General features: G+C 42.3%; 1 protein-coding gene across 4 annotated transcripts in view; it reads right to left on the bottom strand.

Moving 5' to 3' along the window:
* Positions 1–2876: 2876 nt before the first annotated feature.
* LOC124012193 (roundabout homolog 3-like) overlaps positions 2877–25250 on the bottom strand; it is a 243259-nt gene continuing 220885 nt past the window's right edge. For 2 of the 4 annotated variants that reach the window (XR_006834680.1, XR_006834681.1), the window contains 16 exons: positions 23651–23817; positions 23238–23359; positions 22595–22811; positions 21845–21969; positions 21003–21180; positions 20456–20692; positions 19482–19521; positions 18956–19095; positions 9394–9681; positions 8892–9042; positions 6880–7104; positions 6298–6494; positions 5890–6007; positions 5512–5658; positions 4972–5120; positions 2877–3652 (listed from right to left, as the gene is read on the bottom strand). Coding sequence is in view for 1 of the 4 variants with exons in the window: in XM_046325684.1 (XP_046181640.1) it covers positions 3641–3652; positions 4972–5120; positions 5512–5658; positions 5890–5996; positions 6294–6494; positions 6880–7104; positions 8892–9042; positions 9394–9681; positions 18956–19095; positions 19482–19521; positions 20456–20692; positions 21003–21180; positions 21845–21969; positions 22595–22811; positions 23238–23359; positions 23651–23817 (2506 nt within the window). In the remaining 3 variants the exon portion in view is untranslated. Of the gene's footprint in view, positions 3653–4971; positions 5121–5511; positions 5659–5889; positions 6008–6293; positions 6495–6879; positions 7105–8891; positions 9043–9393; positions 9682–18955; positions 19096–19481; positions 19522–20455; positions 20693–21002; positions 21181–21844; positions 21970–22594; positions 22812–23237; positions 23360–23650; positions 23818–25250 lie in introns of all 4 variants that reach the window. The other 2 variants (XR_006834682.1, XM_046325684.1) reach the window with 2 other exon arrangements.

The following is a 25250-nucleotide window of genomic DNA, read 5'->3' as shown; positions in this document are numbered from 1 at the left end:
CCTTGACTTTGTTATACTTAAGCCATTTTGTCACAACTAATGCTTGGGATCATTGTCCCATTTTCCCATGGGAAGACCCATTTGCGACCAAGCTTTAACTTTCTGACTGATGTCTTGATGTTGCTTCAATATATCCACATAATTTTCCTTCCGCACAATGCCATCTATTTTGTGAAGTGCACCAGTCCCTGCTGCTGCAAAGCACCCCAACAACATGATGCTGCCAACCCCGTGCTTCACGGTTGGGACGGTGTTCTTCAGCTTGCAAGCCTCACCCTTTTTGCTCCAAACATAATGATTGTCATTATGGCCAAACAGTTCTATTTTTGTATCATCCGACCAGAGAACAATTCTCCAAAAAGTACAATCTTTGTTCCCGTGTGCAGTTGCAAACCGTATTCTGGCTTTAAAATGGCAGTATTGAAGCAATGACTTCTTCCTTGCTGAGCAGCCTTTCAGGGTTATGTCGATATAGGACTTGTTTTACTGTGGATATAGATACTTTTGTACCTGTTTCCTCCAGCATCTTCACAAGGTCCTTTGCTGTTGTTCTGGGATTGATTTGCACTTTTCGTACCAAAGTACGTTAATCTCTAGGAGACAGAACATATCTCCTTCCTGAGGGGTATGACAGCTGCGTAGTCCCATGGTGTTTATACTTGCATACTATTGTTTGTACAGATGAACGTGGTACCTTCAGACATTTGGAAATTGCTCCCAAGGATCAACCAGACTTGTGGAGGTCTACAATTTGTTTTCTGAGGTATTGGCTGATTTCTTTTGACTTTCCCATGATCTCAAGCAAAGAGGCACTGCGTTTGAAGGTAGGCCTTGAAATACATCCACAGGTGCACCTCCAATTGACTCAAATTATGTCAATTAGCCTATCAGAAGCTTCTAAAGCCATGACATAATTTTCGGGAATTTTCTAAGCTGTTTAAAGGGACAGTCAACTTAGTGTATGTTCACATCTGACCCACTGGAATTGTGATATAGTGAATTATAAGTGAAATAATTTGTCTCTAAACAATTGTTGTAAAAATTAATTGTGTTATGCACAAGTAGATGTCCTAACCGACTTGCCAGAACTATAGTTTGTAAACAAGAAATTTGTGGAGTGGTTGAAACACTTAGGTTGGAGTCATTAAAACTTGTTTATGTTATTTTCCAATTTCCGTCAACTGTAAATGTTTTTCATTTGACCTTCATTTAACTTGGCAAGCCAGTTAAGAACAAATTCTTCTTTTCAATCACAGCCTAGGAACAGTGGGTTAACTTCCTTGTTCAGGTACAGAACGACAGATTTTTACCTTGTCATCTTGGGGATTTGATCTTGCAACCTTTCGGTTACTAGTCCAACGCTCTAATCACTAGGCTACCTGCTGCCCCCAACACTCAGTGCTGTGTGGTGGTGTCATATTGGGGTGTTTGGTTGGCCCTGGTTGGTGGTGTTTCCTGTGCATTGTGTGATCAGAGTCTATGGTGAATTGGTCAGACCCCATGGGAGCCTGCCTTCTGTGACCCAGATCTGGTCTGGACCAGATTAGACAGAAGGGTCCCTCCAGCTTCCTCTCGTCTCTTCTCCTTTCTCCACTCTTCTCTTGAAACATGACATATATTATTATTATTATATATTATACTAACTCAACCAACTAATGTTCAATCCCCAAAAATTTACATTCATACATAAATATTATTTTCTTCTGCTCACATTTCCTCTTGACTGCATACGGCTTTATTTGTTACCCATTTTGCATACAGACGCCTGCCTAAAAGTCAAAAGCATCCATTTCTTCTCTGCATTGCAATTAACATGGAAATTGGAATGTGACATGTTGGATGGGACAGGGTTATAATGACCCACCCAATCCCCAACTCCTCATCCTTCCATCTTGCTCTTTCTTTCTCAGGCTATTCTCTCATTCTCTAGTGGGCGTTTCTGGCTTGACACTGGCCTAATGAATGAGCTGGATGATTAATGGCAACAGGGGAGAAATGGGGGGGGTTGATGGCGGGAAAGGGGCCTTCCAGGATGCCATGAAGGTGGGAGATAAGTGGGGGTGAGGTTTGAGGGCGAGTCCTAGAGGCTCTTCCCTGTCTACAGTGCGTTGAGAGGACCTGTGAGCTAGTCTGTCAGCGATAGCTCAGTATATTTTGTTCTCAAGAGTCGATTCAGCGTTTAGGGATACATAAAGGTAGAAGTGCTTTATAGCAGTCGTACATCATTGTTTAGGGTAGTCTCTGTCGAGCTGAGCTATAATAGGTATATGAGTTGGTCTGAATATGTTAATTCGGAGACCTGTGTGTCTCCTGTCTTTGTCTGTGTTCCTTGTGACCTGACTTGCATAGTAGTGCATCCCAATTAACTACACAGAGAGCAGTCCCATTCCCACTCCCATTTGAATTACTCCTTGATCCAGCTCCTTGATCTGCAACATGCCTTGTTTTTCCAGGGCACAACAGTAGGCTACAGTACAGTACAAAGACAACACATCGTGCCCTTTTTCAGTTCACTGCTGGGGCACAATGAGAGTACTCCCAGGACACTATCTGTTGTGTGTGTCTGTGTGTGTGTGGAACCTCATGGTTGTGTGTGATGTCTCAGGTGGGCAGAGGAGAGGGTGCGTGTTATTTATTGCTCTGGGTTAATGCCCCTCACACTGGGAATTGCATTCTTCTACATGCAGATCCAACCAGGTGGAATGTACTGTGAATAGTCAGAGGCCTCAGGAAGAAAACATGACTTCAGCTAAGCTTTTACATTTTCATTTAACTTGGAAAGAAGTGGTGGTGGGGGGGGGGGAGTTCGTACACAGTAAACTTATTTCAAGACATTCTTATGAAACATGACTTGTAAAGTCCAAAAACGTTCCCAATTATTGTTCAACAAATGTATTTTATTGTATTATTACAAAACAACAAGACTACCAAAAAGTTAGTTGACAGAACAGATTATTTTGGTTCTTTTAACAGAATATGCAAGTCGTCGCACAATCGCAGCAACAGTCCATCAAAAGTGATGGTTACAATCTTTTCACAACGTTGTCGGTCTGTCGGTTCACAACTAGCTTCCTCTGTAAAAATAAATAAATAAAACAAAACTTTGAAAATAATATTCTCATTGGACCACGGGCGATAGGTATCCAGAGAAGATAGGCAGAGTCGTCCTGAGTGGACGAAGACCCCTGCAGGTTCATCTGTCCGGCCGGCTGCCTGACATGAACACACTTTGTGCTTCATATTTGTTGTTTCTCCACCACAACAAGAGTGCAATAGTCTTTATGCTTTCCGAACGGTATACAGTTCTACAAAATGACGTTGGCACATTCAAGACATTACCTTTTTATACATGTGTTTTTCCTTATAAATACAATATACTTTTTCTTTCCCTTTATCCAGAGTCCACGTAAAAACAGTACAGCAATGGCTATTTGCAAATGAATATGGGCCGAGCCCGAGAGTCATAAATAATCATAATAATATAAAACAATTTATGAAAATCTGTTCTTATTCCATTGTTCTTCAGAAAGTGATCTTCATTTATTTCTGTTTGCTTTGATCGAAGAAAGAAAATGGGAGGCATCAAAGGAACGTCGAATGACAAAGGTGTTTTGTTTTCTGCGAGTCTTCCGGTATCCACTTATCTCATTTCCTGCAACAGACAGACAGATGTGTCAAAATAGGAATAAAAGGGGGGAAACGCAGAAATGATTATCTGCACATAACATTAAGGAGCTCTCACAAAGCATGTCTCATAAATCAAAATGGTAGTCTACATCGCTAGTTTTGAATATAACAACATGTATTTATTTGTCCATTTATTTTCAAAACAGAACCCATAACCAGATACAAAACTAAATGACAGGACCTTAAAAACCCCAAGGAGGTGGCTTTTAAGCAGACATGGAAAAAGTACCCAACTGTCATACTTGAGTGAAAGTAAAGATTCTTTAATATAAAAAATAATATTTGGTTTTAAATATACTTAAGTATCAAAAGTAAATGTAATTGCTAAAATATACTTAAGTATCAAAAGTAAAAGTATGAATCATTTCAAATTCCTTATAATAAGCAAACCAGACACCACGATTATCTTATTTTAATTTACAGATAGGCAGGTACACAGTCAGTCATAATTTACAAACGAAGCATGTGGTGTTTTGTGAGTCTGCCAGATCAGAGGCAGTAATTTGACCAGGGATGTTCTCTTGATAAGTGTGTAAATTGGATAATTTTCCTGTCCCATTAAGTGTTTAAAAAAAGAGTACTTTTGGGAGTCAGAGAAAATGTAGCACAAATGTTCTTTAAAATGTTGTAAAGTAAAAGCAAAAGTTGTAAAAAATATAAATGATAAAATAAAGTACAGATACCCTGAAAAGCAGCTTAGGTAGTATGTTAAAGTATTTTTATTTAAGTACTTTACACAGCTGCTTTTAAGCATCCACTTTTGGGAGAAAAGTGACCCACATTTTTACTAATAACCATCATAAAATGTTTCTAAACCAGGGCAAAACCCCTATTCAGCTCTATCTATCTCACTGTAACCCAAACTCTAGTCTACCGCCCTATGGGAGCAGCTCTGGTTCGTCCTTCATGGATTACTTGACTCTGTAATCACCCGAGGGATTGGCCGTTAATCGAGGAAGTCAAGATCTGAGGGAGTCACACAGAAAGTGTCCCCCACTGGAGGGATAAAGAACAACTCCCTCCCCAATCACACAGATACCCTATTCAACCGATCTGTCCAAGTGGAAACATAAGGCTCAGCACAATGACAGAAAGAGGGGTAACCCGCAATGGGCTCCTCAGTCACCCCTCTATTAACCACTGAACTCCAGTAGACATTGTAGCTCCCAATAACTAGAACCAATCATGGTCCCCTTGTATTACCACTATTCCTAAACTAAATGCCAGAGAGAAGAAAAAAACAACAGATATTGTGGCTCCCAAAAACCAGAACCCTTGTCTCACCTCGTTGCGTTTCCTGCCTGAGCCGGGACCCCCTCGTGACCCCGTGGAGCCCCTCGACGAGGAGCTTCCTGTAGTGGAGCAGTTACTGGACATCTGACACCCCCGCCCCGCCAGGTAGCTGGGCTTGCTGTACGGGATCAGGTCCTCATCTGTGGAGGAGATGGGATTGGAGGAAAGGGGAGAATTGGGGTCAGGGATTTCCATATTGGGAATGGAGAGTGAGACAAATGGCTATTCTACTGATGAAAGAGGATCTTGAAGGAAAGAGGAAGTGATAAGAGTTTTAATGGATGGATTTGTGAAATTAAATGTATTCATATGTTATTGTGTGTGTGTGTGAGAACGGGTTTATGAGCATAATTGATTTATGTATTATTATTTGTGTGAATTAGTATTTTCTGGGTGAAAGAGTGACTGTTTGGGAGTCAGTGCTAATAGGCAACTGCAAAGGCTCTGGCTGTGTTTGTGTGTGTGTTGTGAATATGAGACTGTGCATGTGTGTGAGTTTGCACACCACACTTCAGTATCTGCACCACTCACCATCTCGGCGTCTCTGTCCTGATCCCTTCCTGGAAGGGGTGCTCCTTTCTCCCTCTCTGTCCAGGGATGCTTGGCCACAGTCTACAGCCCTTGCTGGGCACCGCACTGCTCCATTCTCTGGAGGTGGCTCTGGTGGAGGAGGGAGGTCTTGAGGAGAAGACACATGAACAACAGGTAAGGGTTGGACTGCACTGGAAGACCAGTAAATATATAAACCTATAGGCAATAATGTAGGCTTTACGCACACAGAGACATGCTCATGCCCAACATATATTCATTGATTGTTTGTTCACTCACACACACACGCACATCTGTGCATGCGTGTGTGTGAACAAACAAATCAAGGAATATACAGTATGCTCACACACACACACTCACCTCCTTGGTTAAGCACCTCTCTTCTGTAAGCTCCGCTTTTGGAAGTCTTCTTTTTCACTCGAGACTTCAGGCCGGGGGGGAGTGTGTGTGTTGTCAGCTGGGGAGGACTGAGCTCTCACTGTAGGTCAGCCAGAAAGACAGAAAACATTACTAGAAGGTAATTGGACATTGGTCCTTTGAAGCACTATACATGGATAAATAACAACATTGCAATGCTTTATGTAATTTCAGCTGATTGTTTAGGTGTTACGAATAACATTAATTACATACTGGATATAAATGTAATACATTTGCTGTGTGTGTACATGCATGTGCGTGCACTTCTGACTTGAATGTATGTGTTTATGCACATCCGTATGTGGTGCATTCACTCGTGTGTGTTTGCACAGAGCGGTAAGCATCACTGACCAGGTGTGCTGGAGCTGACATTGTCGACACTCAGTGCTGCCCCTTGGCTGAGGTCACTGCGGTGGGCCAAGCTGTTGCGGAGCGGTGTGCCCACCTCAGAGCCCTCACCGTGTTGCTGGGCTGAGAGGTTGGGGTTGGACTGCGTGAGGGGCGGGCTGGGCGCCCGGGGCACTGGGATAGGACCGCAAGGTAACCTACTGTATAACGGCAAAGAAAGAGTGGGTGGTTAGCAATAGCAATGACATACTTCTGATATTTTACGACGATGAAAGTGTTACACAATTGAATTATTGTTTTGTTTATTTGAGTGGGGATTTTACTGCTCATATCATGAGCATTGTGTTATCTGCTGTTAATGACATTGGGTAATTACCTTACCAAAGCAATGATTATACCTATGTTATTACCATCTTATTAATGTGAACAGGAGATATTCACTGCCATCCCCATTAGTATCAGTCGAGGCTGCTGAGTGGAGCATGGCTCATAATACTGGCTGGTATGGAGCAAATGGAATGGCATCAAACCATGTGTTTGTACATAAATTATGTGACTTTTAGAATTTGACTGTTTTTGTCATACCATGCTAGCTGCTGCCCATCAAGGTGGTGAAGGCGTGCTGTGTTGTGGGGTGGATGGCGGCTCTCCTCTCTGGGCGACGGCGTGAGGGTGGCGGTGGACTGGTGACTATAGGAGGTGGCGGGGGACGAGGCGTCACCCCTGAGGGGAGGGGCGGGACCTGCCTCGCAGCCCTCGATCAGATAGGTTCTTTCCGGAAGGGGCGGGCACCACTCTTCCTCATCAGACCTGCGATTAAATGTAATTATTCCATAGGTTCACTTTAGACAGAGGAGGATGACGTGGACCTTAGAGAAAATGATTAATGGTCAGTTTTTACATTTTCCTTATTAATGGTCATGATTGGGTAGGATAAACTGTTCTTAGATCTGTGTCTGAGGGCAATTTCAATCTGGACCATTATAAAACAGTCACGATGGAGGCTCCAATAAGATCCTATTCAATTATTAATTATTCTAATTCCTAATTCTATGGGTGGCCCTCCCTCTCTAATGCCTACAGTATTTGTCTGCACCGTATTGATTTCCACTGCTCTACAGCATTATTAGACAGTCTTCCCTGTGGGCAACACTATACCTGCTACAAGTCTGCTGAGGGCCATGTCTGATCAAGAGACTTCACCTGGGTGAAAAGAATCACATTCCATGTCCTTGTATGCCCAAGGCATTTCCATTAAACTGAACTGGCTTCTTCACAACATGGGAAATGTTTTTCAGCTATGTTTTTCATACGTGTGCATGGAATCAGTTTTTATACATTTGTGTTTGGCAGAGAAGTATGTGTGTGCGCGTGTGTGAGTGCCAAGTGCGTTCATGTGTGTGTACATCATGGAGGAAATGGCCGAGGCCAGGGAGTAAGCTAGTTAATGTCATAATGCCAGGCCAACGTTCCTCTCAGCTAGCCACAGGGGCTAACTCATAGGTTAACGCTGTTATCGTAGGTTCATCACCAATCTCTGCTAACTGCTAACGGCTAACCACAGGGAAGGTGGTGCATGAGAAGGCTGCTGAATGATTACTTTGTTCTGGTGACCAGGAGAAAAGAACATGAGAAGGGGAACGGGCTAACGTAGGCTAATGTCATTAGCTAACGGGGTCAATGTGTAAGAGGGTTGGGACTTGGGAATGGTGGCTAAATTTCTAACTGCCTGCTAGATTCTTGGATAGCGCCAATGTAATCTAGCTGTCTAGAAATGCTTAGAGGTAGAAGTTTCTAAGCCTCATGGCTGCTTTAGTTATAATAATAATAATATTATATGCCATTTAGCAGACGCTTTTATCCAAAGCGACTTACAGTCATGTGTGCATACATTCTACGTATGGGTGGTCCCGGGGATCGAACCCACTACCCTGGCGTTACAAGCGCCATGCTCTACCAACTGAGCTACAGTTGAGCTGCTAACCTATTCTAGAGGAGTGAGTGGCATTTAGGAGCGATAAGTGAATGGTTCCCTTTGCCAGAATGTTATGAATACTGACTTGCTGGCCTTGACAATACTGTGTTATATGAAGTGTGTGTGTGCATGCATGTGTGACTATGTGTGTAGGCGAATGCGTGTGTATCCATTTTGCAGTGTGACAGTAATGTGGTTCAGCGGGGACCTGGAATAAAAGGTCATTGAGGTCCAGAGCTAGCAACGGGTTAACAGAGAGAGACTGTCCTGTCAGACAGAAAGGCAACGTAAGGCTAACGTCATTAACCTCCATACAAAGCCCTGGCCCACCACTATGTGTCAGTGGGTGCCTGAGAGTGCAAGGACATGGGCCAAGAGAAACACAGTGTGAGCGAGTCAAAGGTCCATAGGACAGTATACAGACCTATTAAAGATTGTGAACAGAGGTTACATGAGAGAGCTACCATACCTCAATCAGTCTGACCTCAAAGTTAGCAAGAAGATGGTGTAACTGATGTGTAAGTGTATGTTTCGTTGGTGTGTGTTATGCCAGACATCGTAAGAGTGTGCGTGTGCACATGTGTTCACGCTTATGTGTAGTCATGTGTGTCTGTGTGCTTACCCTAGCTCCATGTCCTCATGGTCATCCATGGGCATATCCTCTACCACACACTGCTCCAGCTCCCCAGATGAGGGGGGCGGGGGGAGGGCTTCAGTCCATTTTAGAGAGGGGGTCTTCACCGCCTTCCCCATGGACTTCTGTTTGGGTTTACCTAGACATAGACACACAAAGAGCTGGTTTAGTGCTGTTCAATGGAGGTCCTAAGGTCTCTAAATTCATTTTAATATTCTTGAAAAGGGTATTTTTCACAAACCACAAAATGGAAACATAACTGGAGATCCCTTGTCATTTTTGGAGACATGAATCAGTGTTACACAGTAGGTTAGCTACCGCTACCCCTCTTGTTGCTAGCTAGTAGGTACCATAATACAGTTTCATGGCTCCAAAAATGTCAAGGTGCCTCCAGTTATTATGTTTACATTTTGTGAATGTTGCTTTGGGATCTTGGTGCCCCACCCTGAACCATTTACCAATGGAAACACTGTCTTAAACACTGTCTTACCGCAGTCCGTCCTGCAGCGCTCGGGCTGGGCGTACTGGGAAGAGGGTCCAGCGGGCTGGGTGATCCAGTGGCTGCCATCTTGCTCTGTGGGGCTGTGAGAGCCCTGGAGCGCCTGGTTGGTGAAAGGCATGATGGGAGTGCTGGCGTAGGGCGTGGTGGAGGAGTAGGGGCTGTTGAAGCTACGCAGGTCCTCGGCGTTGGGGTCGATGGTGCTGTAGATAGGACCTTCATTGGAGCTGCCCGTGCTGTACTTCTCCGTCTGGTTCAAGTAGTTAGAGATGCCCGCTTCTGGTGGTGAGAGCGGTCAGAAGAAGTGAGAAGTCAGATTCAGGTGACAGGTGGTAACTTATGTGGTAACTGACTTATGGTAATGAGAATTCATTTGTTATTCGACTGCAGAGTTAGTATTGTTATGTGAGTTAAGCGATTCTTGTATTACCCAAAACAGTTACCATGACATACAATGTATTCAGAGAGAATTCAGACACCTTGACTTTTTCAACATTTTGTTATGTTACAGCCTTATTCTAAAATGGATTCAAATGTGTTTTTCCCCTCATCAATCTACACACAATACAAAGCAAAGCCAGACGGAAGCCACTCCTCTGGTTTTGAGAAATAAAAAACTTAAATATCACATTTACATAAGAATTCATACCCTTTACTCAGTACTTTGTTGAAGCACCTTTGGCAACGATTACAGCCTTGACTCTTCTTGAGTATGATGCTATAAGCTTGGCACACCTGTATTTGGGGAGTTTCCCCAATTCTTCTCTGCATATCCTCTTAAATTCTGTCAGGTTGGATGGGGAGCATTGCTGCAAGGCTATTTTTTCAGGTCTCTCCAGAGATGTTCGATCCGGTTCAAGTCCGGGCTCTGGCATGGGCCACTGAAGGACAATCAGAAACTTGGCCCAAAGCCACTTCTGCATTGTCTTGGCTGTGTGCTTAGGGTTGTCGCCCTGTTGGAAGGCGAACCTTCGCCCCAGTCTGAGGTCCTGAGCACTCTGGAGCATGTTTTCAACAAGAATCTTTTAAGTACACTCCGTTCATCTTTCCCTCGATCCTGACTAGTCTCCCAGTCCCTGCCGCTGAAAAACACCCCCACAGTATGATGCTGCCACCACCATGCTTCACCATAGGGATGATGCCAGGAGGTTTCCTCCAGATGTGACACTTGGCATTCAGGCCAAAGAGTTCAATCTTGATTTCATCAGACCATCATCAGTCTGAGAGTCCTTTAGGTGCCTTTTGGTAAACTCCAAGCGGGCTGTCCTGTGCCTTTTACTGAGGAGTGGCTTCCGTCTGGCCACTCTACCATAAAGGCCTGAATGGTGGAGTGCTGCAGAGATGGTTGTCTTTCTGGAAAGTTCTCTCATCTCCAGAGAGGAACTCTAGACCTCTGTCAGAGTGACCATCGGGGACCTGACCAAGGCCCTTCTCCCAGAATGCTCAGTTTGGCTGTGTGGCCAGCTCTAGGGAGAGTCTTGGTGGTTCCAAACTTCTTCCATTTAAGAACGATGGAGGCCACTGTGTTCTTGGGGACATTCAATGCTGAAAACAAAATGCTACTCTTCCCCAGATCTGTGCCTCGACACAATCCTGTCTCGGAGCTCTACAGACAATTCCTTTTACCTCATGGCTTGGTTTTTGCTCCGACATGCACTGTCAACTGTGTATATAGACAGGTGTGTGCCTTTCTAAATCATTTTCAATCAATAGAATTTACCACAAGTGGACTCCAATCAAGTTGTAGAGGATAAAATGATTTAATCCATGTTAGAATAAGGCTGTAACATAACAAAATGTGGAAAAAGGGAAGGGGTCTGTTTCCGAATGACCTGTATACAGGATACAGTAGTTAGTTAAGCACAAGAAAATATAAAAGTATAACAATTCGACCTGTTTGGTTTTGCAGAAGATATTCAGACCTGCCAACCCTGTCCATCATTTTACCAGACGCACGCAGGAAATTGAAGAATCAACTCACGCGTGTAGCACGCTCGTTTGTTTGGAATACTTTCTTTCTTGACAGCATTCCATTTACACATATGGTAAAAGTCACTAACAATATATTTTACTAGGCAAGTCACTTAAGAACAAATTCTTGTTCAGGGGCAGAATGACAGATTTTTAACTTGTCAGCTGGGGGATCAATCCAGCAACCTTTCGGTTACTGGTCCAACACTCTAATCACTAGGTTACCTGCCACCCCATCTAATTTGAACGAACACACAAAGGGCCTTTATTCTTCTTTTTTATTTGATCAAACAAACAATAATAAGTTATTTATTTACGTACAAAACAAACATCTTTTTTTAACTCATAAGAATAACAAATGTCTGAAGCAGTGCATCAGTGTCAAATAAACACGGTATCCATAATAAAAACAAAAAAGCTATGATAGGAAACAGTGGGTGAGAACAAATCTTCTGGAGACCTTCAAATGTTCAGGAAATCATTTCCTAGACAGCTTTACCTGGTAGCTAGCAGATTTAGCCTTACGCAGCAGGGCATCAGGGTAGACTTCTCTGTGGCAAACAGTTCCTCTGGCAATCATTGAAACCTTCTTGGTAACGAGGGCACTCAGCATGTCTGTACTGAGGGAGGCTGTACTAGGTTTTGTTCTTGGAAACAAGACTGAAAATTCGTTTGAATATGACCAATATCCCCAGCATCACAGCCAAAAGGTTGCCCCCCCTAATCATTGTGCTGATTTCTCTTCAGGCCTGATTCTTGAGTATGTTGACCAGACTCTGCTCAAATGTTGTTGACTGATAGAGTCTAAACTCATCTTCCAACAGATGAACAGTGGCTCCCTCAGGAATAATGCAGGGAAAGCTTGCCATGACAAAGTTGAGGGATGAGAACTTGGCAGTCAGCCTGTTGGCAATGTCAGCGACCACTGCATGCTGGAGGAGCACATCTCCAAATGGAAATTTCAGCAACATGTAGTCTACTGCAGAAGAAAATAAGTTTCTGACATCTGCATAGATCTTCAGATCCAGCTTGCCTTGGCTTCCTATGTAGTTGCGGGTGTCCTGGCCAATGGACAGCTCCTCCTCATATGAAGCTGGTTTTGTCTCGCCAGGTAGAGTGTAGGCTTGACTCCACTACTCGTTTCTGCCATCATGGTAGTGACAGTGTCTGGCTTGCAGTAGGACATTAGTTTCTGCAGTTGCATCTCTAAAGTTGACAGTAAAATGTGAATGCACTGCACCTCTCGTTGTAGAATCAGATTTCCGGCATCAAAAATTGGTATGGCTTGGTCATGTAGTGTTTTTAAATCCTTGAGGTTCTTTGGGCCCATTTTAAACTAGATAGATAACTATGAGGTTCAGAGATATATTTGTGTATACTCTGTAAAAAGTGTGCATGGATTTTTGATACCGGATCTGTGAGACATTTTAGGACTTTCTCAATTTTTGTAAGATCTTTTGTTCCTTCTTTTTCCTTCTTTTCGGTCTTGTGTTTTGCCCCGATGTCCCTTTGCTTGAACAGATACTGAGTCAAGTTGAAGGTTTTGTCAGTAGGTCCACATTTGATGGAGGATGGTGTGACTTTGCTTCAAGAGGAGCCAGGTGAGGGCTTATCTATAATATTTTTCTTAGCACATGCCCCCAAGTTTAGTCTCTATAGTAGAGGAACGCTTGTCGCCGTATTGGCTTTTTAGACACGGTTCCTAATCAACACCAAAAGCAAAATCATTTTGGAAAACATTAAAACAAAAACAAATGATTGCATCGACACAGACTGCCAACTGGCTACACAAAGCTTAAGTAGGCTTCCGCAAAGGGAATCTGAACGCTGTACGCCAAGAAAAGTCTGCTGTTTCAGACTATATAAGGGTGTAAGATTTTCAAAATGAATAAAATCTCAAATCTAGGCCAAAGCCATTTTAGAAGCATTGCCTCTATAGCTAATACAGTCATCCATTCTTCATCAGGCAGTCTTCTATACTCCCGACTCCATTTAATGGCAAGATGTTTATATTTATTTTTGATTGTACTTTTGTAATGCTTTTTGTGGCGTGGATCATAATTACAGTTACAGTTAGGGGTGAAACGGTCCATGTATTTGTATTGAACAGTTCGGTACAGGGGTGCACGGTTCGGTACGTACTGCGAACCGAACAATACATTAATCATATATTATAGCTAGGAAAATATATGTATATATATTTCATTGTAAAAATAATATTATTGCATAAACCAATGAAGTATAAATTAGCGTGGGAAAAATATTCACATAGTAATAAAGTTGCTGATAGTTGTCTGCAGCTCATTAGTTATTTCACTCCAGCGGGAACAGAGCTGAGACCGTCGTAGCAGCAATTATCTTATGAAGGAATTAGCAGTTAGCTAAATGCAAAGGAGCAACATGGCAAGCATTGGCAAGCCAGAACTAGAAAACGCCCCAGTATCATTCAGGTCTGCCGTCTGGGAACATTTCAGTTTCCCTGTAAACTATAACGGGGATTGCCAACGAATGGTGGATAAACTTCTACAACATGTAGGCTCTGTTCATTGCTGATAGCCTGTTAGAGTGGTGGATATAACATCTACAACATGTAGGCTCTGTTCATTACTGATAGGTTGGATATAACATCTACAACATCTAGGCTCTGTTCATTGCTGATAGCCTGTTAGAGTGGTGGATATAACATCTACAACATCTAGGCTCTGTTCATTACTGATAGCCTGTTAGAGTGGTGGATATAACATCTACAACATGTAGGCTCTGTTCATTACTGATAGCCTGTTAGAGTGGTGGATATAACATCTACAACATGTAGGCTCTGTTCATTACTGATAGCCTGTTAGAGTGGTGGATATAACATCTACAACATGTAGGCTCTGTTCATTACTGATAGCCTGTTAGAGTGGTGATATAACATCTATATAGCATTAGACAACATCTAGGCTCTGTTCATTACTGATAGCCTGTTAGAGTGGTGGATATAACATCTACAACATCTAGGCTCTGTTCATTACCTGATAGCCTGTTAGAGTGGTGGATATAACATCTACAACATGTAGGCTCTGTTCATTACTGATAGCCTGTTAGAGTGGTGGATATAACATCTACAACATAGCCTATTAGGCTACAACATGTAGGCTCTGTTCATTACTGATAGCCTGATATAACATCTACAACATGTAGGCTCTGTTCATGATAGCCTGTTAGAGTGGTGGATATAACATCTACAACATAGCCTGTTAGAGTGGTGGATATAACATCTACAACATGTGGATATAGGCTCTGTTCATTACTGATAGCCTGTTAGAGTGGTGGATATAACATCTACAACATGTAGGCTCTGTTCATTACTGATAGCCTGTTAGAGTGGTGGATATAACATCTACAACATGTAGGCTCTGTTCATTGCTGATAGCCTGTTAGAGTGGTGGATATAACATCTACAACAAGGCATGATAGGCTCTGTTCATTACATGATAGCCTGTTAGAGTGGTGGATATAACATCTATAACATGTAGGCTCTGTTCACTGATAGCCTGTTAGAGTGGTGGATATAACATCTACAACATGTCTGTTCATTACTGATAGCCTGTTAGAGTGGTGGATATAACATCTACAACATGTAGGCTCTGTTCATTGCTGATAGCCTGTTAGAGTGGTGGATATAACATCTACAACATGTAGGCTCTGTTCATTACTGATAGCCTGTTAGAGTGGTGGATATAACATCTACAACATGTAGGCTCTGTTCATTGCTGATAGCCTGTTATGTAGGCTCTGAGTGGTGGAGTGGTGGATATAACATCTACAACATGTAGGCTCTGTTCATTACTGATAGCCTATTAGAGTGGTGGATATAACATCTACAACATCTAGGCTCTGTTCATTGCTGATAGCCTGTTAGAGTGGTGGATATAACATCTACAACATGTAGGCTCTGTTCATTTATTAGCTGGATATAACATCTACAACATGTAGGCTCTGTTCATTGCTGATAGCCTGTTGAGTGGTGGATATAACATCTACAACATGTAGGCTCTGTTCATTGCTGATAGCCTGTTAGAGTGGTGGATATAACATCTACAACATGTAGGCTCTGTTCATTACTGATAGCCTGTTAGAGTGGTGGATATAACATCTACAACATGTAGGCTCTGTTCATTACTGATAGCCTATTAGAGTGGTGGATATAACATCTACAACATGTAGGCTCTGTTCATTACTGATAGCATATTAGAGTGGTGGATATAACATCTAGCCTGATAGTTAGAGTGGTGATATAACATCTACAACATGTAGGCTCTGTTCATATAGCCTGTTAGAGTGGTGGATATCATCTACAACATCTAGGCTCTGTTCATTGCTGATAGCCTGTTAGAGTGGTGGATATAACATCTACAACATGTAGGCTCTGTTCATTGCTGATAGCCTGTTAGAGTGGTGGATATAACATCTACAACATGTAGGCTGTTCTGTGATCTGTTAGAGTGGTGGATATAACATCTGATAGGCTCTGTTCATTACTGATAGCTTATTAGAGTGGTGGATATATTACTGATCATATTAGAGTGGTGGATATAACATCTACAACATGTAGGCTCTGTTCATTGCTGATAGCCTGTTAGAGTGGTGGATATAACATCTACAACATCTAGGCTCTGTTCATTGCTGATAGCCTGTTAGGAGTGGTGGATTAACATCTACAACATCTAGGCTCTGTTATTGCTGATAGCCTGTTAGAGTGGTGGATATAACATCTACAACATGTAGGCTCTGTTCATTGCTGATAGCCTGTTAGAGTGGTGGATATACAACATCTGTTCACAACAGTGGTGGATATAACATCTACAACATGTAGGCTCTGTTCATTGCTGATAGCCTGTTAGAGTGGTGGATATACAACATCTACAACAGTGGTGGATATAACATCTACAACATGGCTCTGTTCATTACTGATAGCCTGTTAGAGTGGTGGATATAACATCTACAACATGTAGGCTCTGTTCATTACTGATAGCCTGTTAGAGTGGTGGATATAACATCTACAACATGTAGGCTCTGTTCATTACTGATAGCCTGTTAGAGTGGTGGATATAACATCTACAACATGTAGGCTCTGTTCATTGCTGATAGCCTGTTAGAGTGGTGGATATAACATCTACAACATGTAGGCTCTGTTCATTGCTGATAGCCTGTTAGAGTGGTGGATATAACATCTACAACATGTAGGCTCTGTTCATTACTGATAGCATATTAGAGTGGTGGATATAACATCTACAACATGTAGGCTCTGTTCATTGCTGATAGCCTGTTAGAGTGGTGGATATAACATCTACAACATCTAGGCTCTGTTCATTGCTGATAGCCTGTTAGAGTGGTGGATATAACATCTACAACATGTAGGCTCTGTTCATTGCTGATAGCCTGTTAGAGTGGTGGATATAACATCTACAACATGTAGGCTCTGTTCATTGCTGATAGCCTGTTAGAGTGGTGGATATAACATCTACAACATGTAGGCTCTGTTCATTACTGATAGCTTATTAGAGTGGTGGATAGGCTCTGTTCATTGCTGATAGCCTGTTAGCGTGGTGGATATAACATCTACCCATGTAGGCTCTGTTCATTGCTGATAGCCTGTTAGAGTGGTGGCATCTACAACATGTAGGCTCTGTTCATTACTGATAGCTTATTAGAGTGGTGGATATAACATCTACAACATGTAGGCTCTGTTCATTGCTGATAGCCTGGCAAGTGGTTCATCCCACAGAAATCATCAACGGAGCGAAGGCAAAATTCATAGCGGCAGATATGAGACCCTTCTCTGTGGTATAGAATGCAGGGTTCAGAAACATGTTTAAAGTGGTCGAGCCGCGCTTCACTCTTCCTTCCTGTACACATCTTGCCCAGACATTAATGCCTGCCTTATTCAAACCCCAAAAACTACTTGAGAGCAAGTTGTCAGGAATGAGGTCTGTTGCTCTAACAACAGACAGTTGGACATCTAGAGCTACCATACTGTAACGGCTCATTTCATTACGGCAGAATGGGAGATAAAAAGCCATCTCCTTCAAACACGTCCCCTTGAGAGTCACGTAGTTGCCGTGTAGAAGTTGGAGGGAGATAACGTCACGATTCCTGTGAACACTGACAATGCTAGAAATATTGTAAATGCCGTTGCACTAACTGGATTGGAGCCACAGATAGGATGTTTTGCTCACGTTATTCATCTAGCATCTCAAAAAGCAATGTCAGTGAATCCAATCTCTTGCCTCCTAGTAAAGATCAGGACGGTGGCATCCCTCTTTCATAAAAGCACAACTGCTGCACATGTTTAAGACAAATCAGAAGATGCTGGAGCTGCCAAACCACAAATTAATCCAAGATGTCCCTACTAGATGGAATTCAAGCCATGACATGGTTGAGAGACACCTTGAGCAGAAAGTTACTGTGCATTCTACACTGACTGATCAAGCTGTGAGGAAGAATGTGAAAGATATTGTGACTGTCTGAAAATAACATGAGACTAGCAGAGGAAGTTATCAAAGTGTGCAAACCTCTCAATACAGTCGCAACACTGATCTGCACTGAAAGCCTTCCATCAGTTTCCATGGTCCTATGTAAACAATGATCCTGAAATCAATGGTGGCATCTGATGAAAATGAACCCGCAGTAAGGGATGTCAAGACTGCTATCAGAGTTAACCTGGAGCCTAGATATGCTGACTCTGGTCCAAGAGTTCTTACACAAGAGCACCGCTTCGGACCCCGGTTCAAGTCCCTGCTGTACCTGGATGCTGCTGCTCGTCTGAGAGTCTACAATGAACTCACAGCAGAGATTGTGACCAATATACAACAGGTATTGTAATTATTTTGTTCATGTGACATTTATTATTTTATTAATTAGTGATTTAACAATTCATTATAAGGTAATAATTGTAATGGTCATAATAGTGTCTGATATATATTTCTAACAACAAATCATATTTTTAAAGCCACTTCAGAGATAGTATTTTCATCTAATTTAATTCTGCAGGGTCAAGCCACAGATACCACAGGAGCTAACCCCTCTCCAGAGACGGCAGGTGACAGGGGTTCTCCTCCAGAAAAGAAGTCTGCCATGACTGAGTTTTTTGGAGAGTTGTTCACAACCCAGAAGCAGGGACCCAAGTCAAAGGTCAAGGTCATAGAGGAGGAGGTGACCTCATACAGGGAAGTGGACTGAAGACCAAAGAGTTAATATACCCTCATGTTGCCATGTTAGCAAGGCACTACCTGGCTCTGCCTGGGACTTCTGTCCCTAGCAAGAGGGTATTCTTTCTTTCACTAGCAAATGCGAGTGAACTGCTGTTAGAGTTACTCAGTGGATTTATTTTTTATTAAAATGTAAAAACAAAAAACAAAAAATCAGACCCTATTAATTTCTGCATACTTTTAACCCGGAACTCATACCTGCGTACATGAACAGAGAATTGCGTAGTTGGTACGCAAAATGTGTGCATGTTGGCAGCCCCGTAGTATACCATTCATGTTTATACAAAACAAAATGGCCATTGTGAGCAGAATCATGCCATGTCTCATACCATTGTAGTATCTCTCTGCCGTGTCATGTTTGGAGGTGCAACATTTGACAGCCTCCTTGCCACTGTGGACCAGGTTGGTGGTGGGCCAAGAGTCTGCCAGCCATGGGTAGTTGCCCATGTTGCCACCCAGCATGCCAGGCCTAAAACACAATTAATCAAATCAAATCAATTTTTATTTGTCACATGCGCCGAATACAACAGGTGTAGTAGACCTTACAGTGAAACGCTTACAATGCAGTTTTAAGAAAAATACCTACAAGAAATAAGAAATTAAGGTACCAAATAATTAAAGAGCAGCAGTAAAATAACAATAGTGAGGCTATACACAGGGGGTACCGGTACAGAGTCAATGTGCGGGGTTAGACAAGTTAGACAAGGTAATTGAGGTAATATGTACATGTAGGTAGTCACACACTATGATCATATCTGATGTCAATCCACAACTTTGTTCTCATCACATTACAAAATAATGACTAATATAAGAATGTGAAAATCAACTTGAAATGACATAAACAGGGATCCTTACCTTCCACTAAGTCCAGATGTCTCTCCATGTGGAAAGCCAACTGCAGAAAAAATGTAATGTGTGAATGGCAAGGTAAAATACAGTAAGGTTTCCACAGTGCAGTATGGTACAGTTCGCTGTAATATATTGGCAACCCTAAAGCAGGAATCAGCATTTAAAAAAAATAAAGCACATTCATATTCTGTTTCAATAAAAAGCTGAGAGATGGGGCTGGAGAAATGTAACCACTCAAATTTATAGACAAAGCTATGGATGCAAGGACTGACCGTCCATGATATCAAAATTATAGTTCTAACCATGTTTTCAGGCTGTATAGTCTTTGTTTACATTTGCTTTGTTCCAAACATTTGAGTAAAGCAACCTTATATTTTGGGTTCTGATGAGGTATGACAGTTGAACAAAGCTCGCGAGGCATTTACTGTATATGTTATATTCGTCAAGAATCAATGGGTACATATCATTAAGTTATAAGCCCGAAAATGGATGTAGCAACTGCAGATGGCCCCTTTAATGCATTGAAAGACTATTTTGGTGTTCACGCAAGGATATGTTTGATTTACAACTGCACAAAGTAAAACATCTAAACTGAAATGTAGATTTAAAAAAAAAAGTATTACGAATTCAGAAGAATTCAAATGAATTTGGTTGGAGGCAGGTGATTCTCGTTTACTATGTCACTTTGGGTAAGTTTCAGGTGCCTACAGGGTAAAAATAGTCATTCAACCAGTTTTGAAAAGAGAAAACAGAAGTTTCTACTCTATTGCACTCCATTGTAAAGCGCAAGTTTGCAATTATATTAGAATGCAATAAGTAAATATTTTGTTAGGTAACTTATAGTAGCCTAATAGTAGCCTTTTGTAAAGTGCAGTGGAATACTTGATATGGTAAGGTGGGTTACAACATACTTCTTTGATATTGTGGTAAAGTAACATTTGGTGGTGTGTAAAGATTGCATCATATAAAGTGTAAAGTACCAGCAGGCGTGTAGTTGAACGATGCAGTGTAGTGACTAAGCTCCTTCCTCTTCTTGCGGCGGCAGTAGATCCACACGCTGAAACCCATGAGGATGACCCAGCAGGCCCCGCCGATCCCAGCGATGAATGCCGGCTGCTTCACCACATCAGTAATCTGCTCGGCCAGGCTCACGCTGCTCTCATCACCCTCCGCGCCCCCTCCGGTACCAGGCACTGACGGTGCCTCCACTGGCAGCTCTGAAGGAGAGCGGCAAGTAGTTAGTGGAGGGATATTTAACTTTTACCTGTTAAGTATTATAACCAACCTCGAATCCCTTAGCCGAATAGGTGAACAATCTGTCAATATGCCCTTGAGCAAGGAACTTAATCCTAATTGCTCCTGTAAATCGCTCTAGATAAGAGCGTCTGCTAAATGACCAAACATTTAAATGTAATAAAAGAAATGCTGAGTAATAATTTCAGTAATTTTAGCTACCCCCACTATGTCCTTGATATCGCAGAACTGAAATGTCTAATTCTGCTAGCTTGTGGTTCTGGGGGGACTCACTGATGAGGACGGACACAGGCTGGCTGTGGATGCCCACTCTGGCGCTGGTCACCGCTGCCACCTCCACCTGGTACAGGATGCCTGGCAGCAGCCCCTTGAGTACGGTGGAGAGGACAGTGCCATCTACGGTGGTGTTGATGTGGTAGCGGGTCTGGGTGTCATTGCCTACACACCACACCTGTTGATGGTTGGAGGACGGTGAGTTGGTGTGAGATGGAAGAGGTCAAATTTGCAGTGTCCAAATTAGAATGCAGGTTGCCGTTTTTTCCGTCATGAATCTTGTTCTGAAGGCAGCTCTGCACAGCCACAAAGTCATAAAATCTGATTTTAAACCTAACCTAACACTAACCTTAACCACACTGCTAACCCTAACACCTAATCCTAACCTTAAATGAAGATTTAAAAAAATGAATTTGAGTTTTTATATATTTTTTTACAATATAGCCAATTTTGACATTGTAGCTGGCCTATCAAAGAAGAAATCACTCAGTTCTGCCTCCAGGACAAGACTCATGACAGTAAACGTCAACATGCCTTTAGGACTGCCTGTTGTCTCTGAGGAAGTCATTATATAGACACAATTTATTTTACAGTCCTGTTTGAGCTGGTGTTTACATTATATTTTGTTATTTAGAAAATAACTTATTTGGTAACTGGGTACTTTCTGATACTTGCTTCAAATAATTCAAAACAATTCATAGCTACTCCTTTGTTTCCCATTACTTGTTTTAATGAATCCCAAATAAACTATGTCGTAATTATGTAACTATTATTATGTAATTTCCATTTTGTTTATACGAAAATTCCAAAAAACGTGCATGCCATTTTCTCTGTCAGCATACCTTGTACTCCTGGATAATTCCATTCTGCATGTCGGCGGGAGGAGGCTCCCAGGACACACTAATACTGGAGCTGTTGCTCAGCTTCACTGTAACCACGTTGACTGCTCTGGGAGGGGCGCTCGGGACTGCAGGAGAAGAGATACGAGCAAGGTGTGAAAAAAAACTACTGATATGAAAAAATGAAATAGGGGCATTTGGCAAAATAGCGAAAATATGATTTGAGAATGATGAAAATGGCCGACTCCATCAAATGCCATCAAATGGTTATTGAACTATAAACAGTGCTTCGTCTTCATAACAGGATGTAAAGGTCACACAGGTGTTGGGAATTGCAATCCAATTGCTTCGACTGTGATGTGACTCCTAGAGGCTCCTGAACAGCTAGCTATTTTCAAAAAGACAGAGTCCTCAAAATGTTTCAAGACAAGTACTAAAAGGTTTTATTTAAAAACCACTTCTAGAATGTATTTTGTATTTCACCCTTATTTTGCTGGGTGAATTGACTGAGGGCACATTTCCTTTGACAGCAACGTCTGAGTATGACCAATCAATCACCACTTTAAAAGCCTTTATTTCAACCTGGAAGTCCCATTGAGAAAAACCTATTTTAAAACCCTTGTTACCCACCATTCCCTCCATTATGGACATAGGCGATCTCAAGTGTACCATGTCCATATTAGGAGAGCCTCGGTCTCAAAAGGGCTTGCGTCAGTCTCATTGTGAGTATCACAAGCTTCAAGCCATTCTTACCCTCCGCTGCTGTTCTGATCAGCAGCAGCCGACTGTCCTTGCCCTGGAACTCATCGAAGTAGGGCCGGATCTTGATCTCATACTCTGTGCCTGTGAGCAGGTTGGCGACCACGGCCAGGCGCTCTGACGGGGCCTTGATATCCTGCAGCTGCCAGGTGCCACCGCTGGGCCGGTAGAGGAGCCGGTAGCCCTGGATGTACTGGGACTGACGGTCTACCTGGGGAGGGACAGAAGAAAGGGGTGGAAAGAGAGAAAAAAAGAGACATTTATGAATTACAGTTTTACTGCCCTTGGAAATGGATATACAGTAATATGGATATACAGTAATATACAGGCTTCTCGTTATGGCGCACACCTGTCACCGTCGTTACGCTCACCTGCAGGTCATCAGACTCACCTAGACTCATCACTTCCCTGATTACCTTCCTATATATGTCACTCCCTTTGGTTCCTTCCCCAGGCGTCATTGTTTCTGTTTCAGTTTCCTGTCTGTGCTGTTTGTGTTTCTTGTTTTGTATTATGTTCCGTTAATTTTTTTTAAACACTCACTACCTAAACTTTCTTCCCGACTCTCAGCGCACATCGTTACAGATGGTATTTCTCCTGTGAAAGAATATGTAAAAACTCAGGTCAGGGTACTCACCATCCATGATACTTGAACACTGGAGGCAGTGAGTGTGACAGGCTCCTGAAGATGAACACCCACCTCTCCCAACTCTCTCTGGACCTGCCTGTGGTCCACTCCCTGACCTGTAGGACTCCCATCTGCAAACACAACATTAACAAACATCAGACAGACAACAACAGTAAAACTATAGTAGATGCTTACTGTAGCTCATATACACTTGATTGAAATAATCTAAATCGTTTTTATGAAGCCTTCAAACCGCCATGCTTTTATGATGAAATGCTTCAAAATTTGAGAAAAAAAGTTTACTTTCAAACTTTTCACTCTCTCTCTACACTAACACCCACCTTGTAATGCTTACATTTTTTTCAATTGTCTTTCATAGTAAATGTCCAGTAAAGCTGTTATATCCCCTCCCAGGTACTGACCTTGTGTGCGGACGGGCTCAGAGATGGGGCTGGGGTCACTCAGCCCGTAGGCGTTGACCGCTCGGACGATGAACAGGTAGATGGTGTTGGGAAAGAGACCGCTGACAGTGTGTTTCTCCAACTTTACCAGGTCAGCCACCGTTTGCCACGTACTGCCTGCTGATTGGCTAGAGTAAGAGACCACAGACAATGATGTCGTGTCATTTCCACTTATGTTAGTAGAGTTACTGTGCAAGGCAAGCCTTCCTTATACCCTGTAGTGACAACGATGTCATTCCTCTAAAGTGATAAACTATTATTCTATTATTCTAGTCTTCATTCTGATTACAATAACAATAATGCCAGCTGTGTTTCTGTCAAGTCTTATGTTTTTTTTTGTCCTTTTAAAATTGCTTGTTTTGATGAAAATGTGTGAGATCACTTGCATAATGATACTATTTCGCTCTGTGATGAATCTTGTGAACAACGCATCTGTTGAAGGTAGAGGGAAACATGTTGAGCTTCTTTGGCTTTGACGGTCCCGCATTTTCCTCTCCTGACTCTTCTTATTTAGATGAAATGTCACCTCCTATTATTTAGTGGCATGGTCACATGACAACCTCCTCCACTTTTTTTTTTTCTCATTTCTCTCCATTCGTTCACTTTTTATTTTCTTCATCTTGCCAGAGACAGCAGCAGACTAGTGACTTTACAGCTAACCTGCGCAATTAGGCGACAGAGATATAAAAGCTGTGCGAGCCATGAATATTCCTCTAGCAGACCACCCAATACTGGTAGTGATAAATCTAAGGTCACTTTGAGGGAGGAGAGGCTGAAGCGTGGGACGCACACACACACACACAGGAAAACACAGATACACACGTAAACATACACTCTTTCCCAATAAACATGCATGTCCTTTAGAATGGTATATCTGCCATTCTTCATACAGTAACAATGTGTCAGGATTCCATCTCCCCATTGTCACACACACACTCATCCCCACTTCTCTCTCCCTGGACACTCCCACCCCCACAGCCCCCAGCACAATTTTGCCCACTTGGCACGGTGCTAACTACTGCCCAGGGGGCAAGGTGAGAGAAGAGGGATGAGGGGGCTAGTGAGTCAGGTTGGGAGGGGGCAAAATTCCTCTCAGCGTACAATAGCCCAAGGACTTGTCTGTCTGTGCCATCCGCATTTAAATTCATTAACATTTTAGATTACCCCACTAATTTCCATGAAGGTGCGCTAAATTGATCACGGTGTGTTTATGTGTGTGTCATTACAAACCACTTGATGGTTTTTGCAACTGCATTCAAGGAAACTTTAAAAGTTCTTGAAATATTCCGAAATGACTGACCTTCATGCCTTAAAGTAATGATGGACTGTTGTTTCTCTTTGCTTTTTTGAGCTGTTCTTGCCATAATATGGACTTGGTCTTTTACCAAATAGGGCTATCTTCTGTATACCAATGCTATCTTGTTACAACACAACTGATTGCCTCAAATGCAATAAGAAGGAAATAAATTCTACAACTTAACTTTTTACAAGGCTCACCTGTTAATTGAAATGCATTCCTTCCAGGTGACTACCTCATGAAGCTGGTTGAGAGAATGCCAAG

Source organism: Oncorhynchus gorbuscha, linkage group LG02, assembly GCF_021184085.1.
Source record: "Oncorhynchus gorbuscha isolate QuinsamMale2020 ecotype Even-year linkage group LG02, OgorEven_v1.0, whole genome shotgun sequence".
NCBI classification, from domain to species: Eukaryota; Metazoa; Chordata; class Actinopteri; order Salmoniformes; family Salmonidae; genus Oncorhynchus; species Oncorhynchus gorbuscha.
Note: the sequence above shows the minus strand (reverse complement) of the source record. Positions and strands in the feature narration are given on the sequence as shown.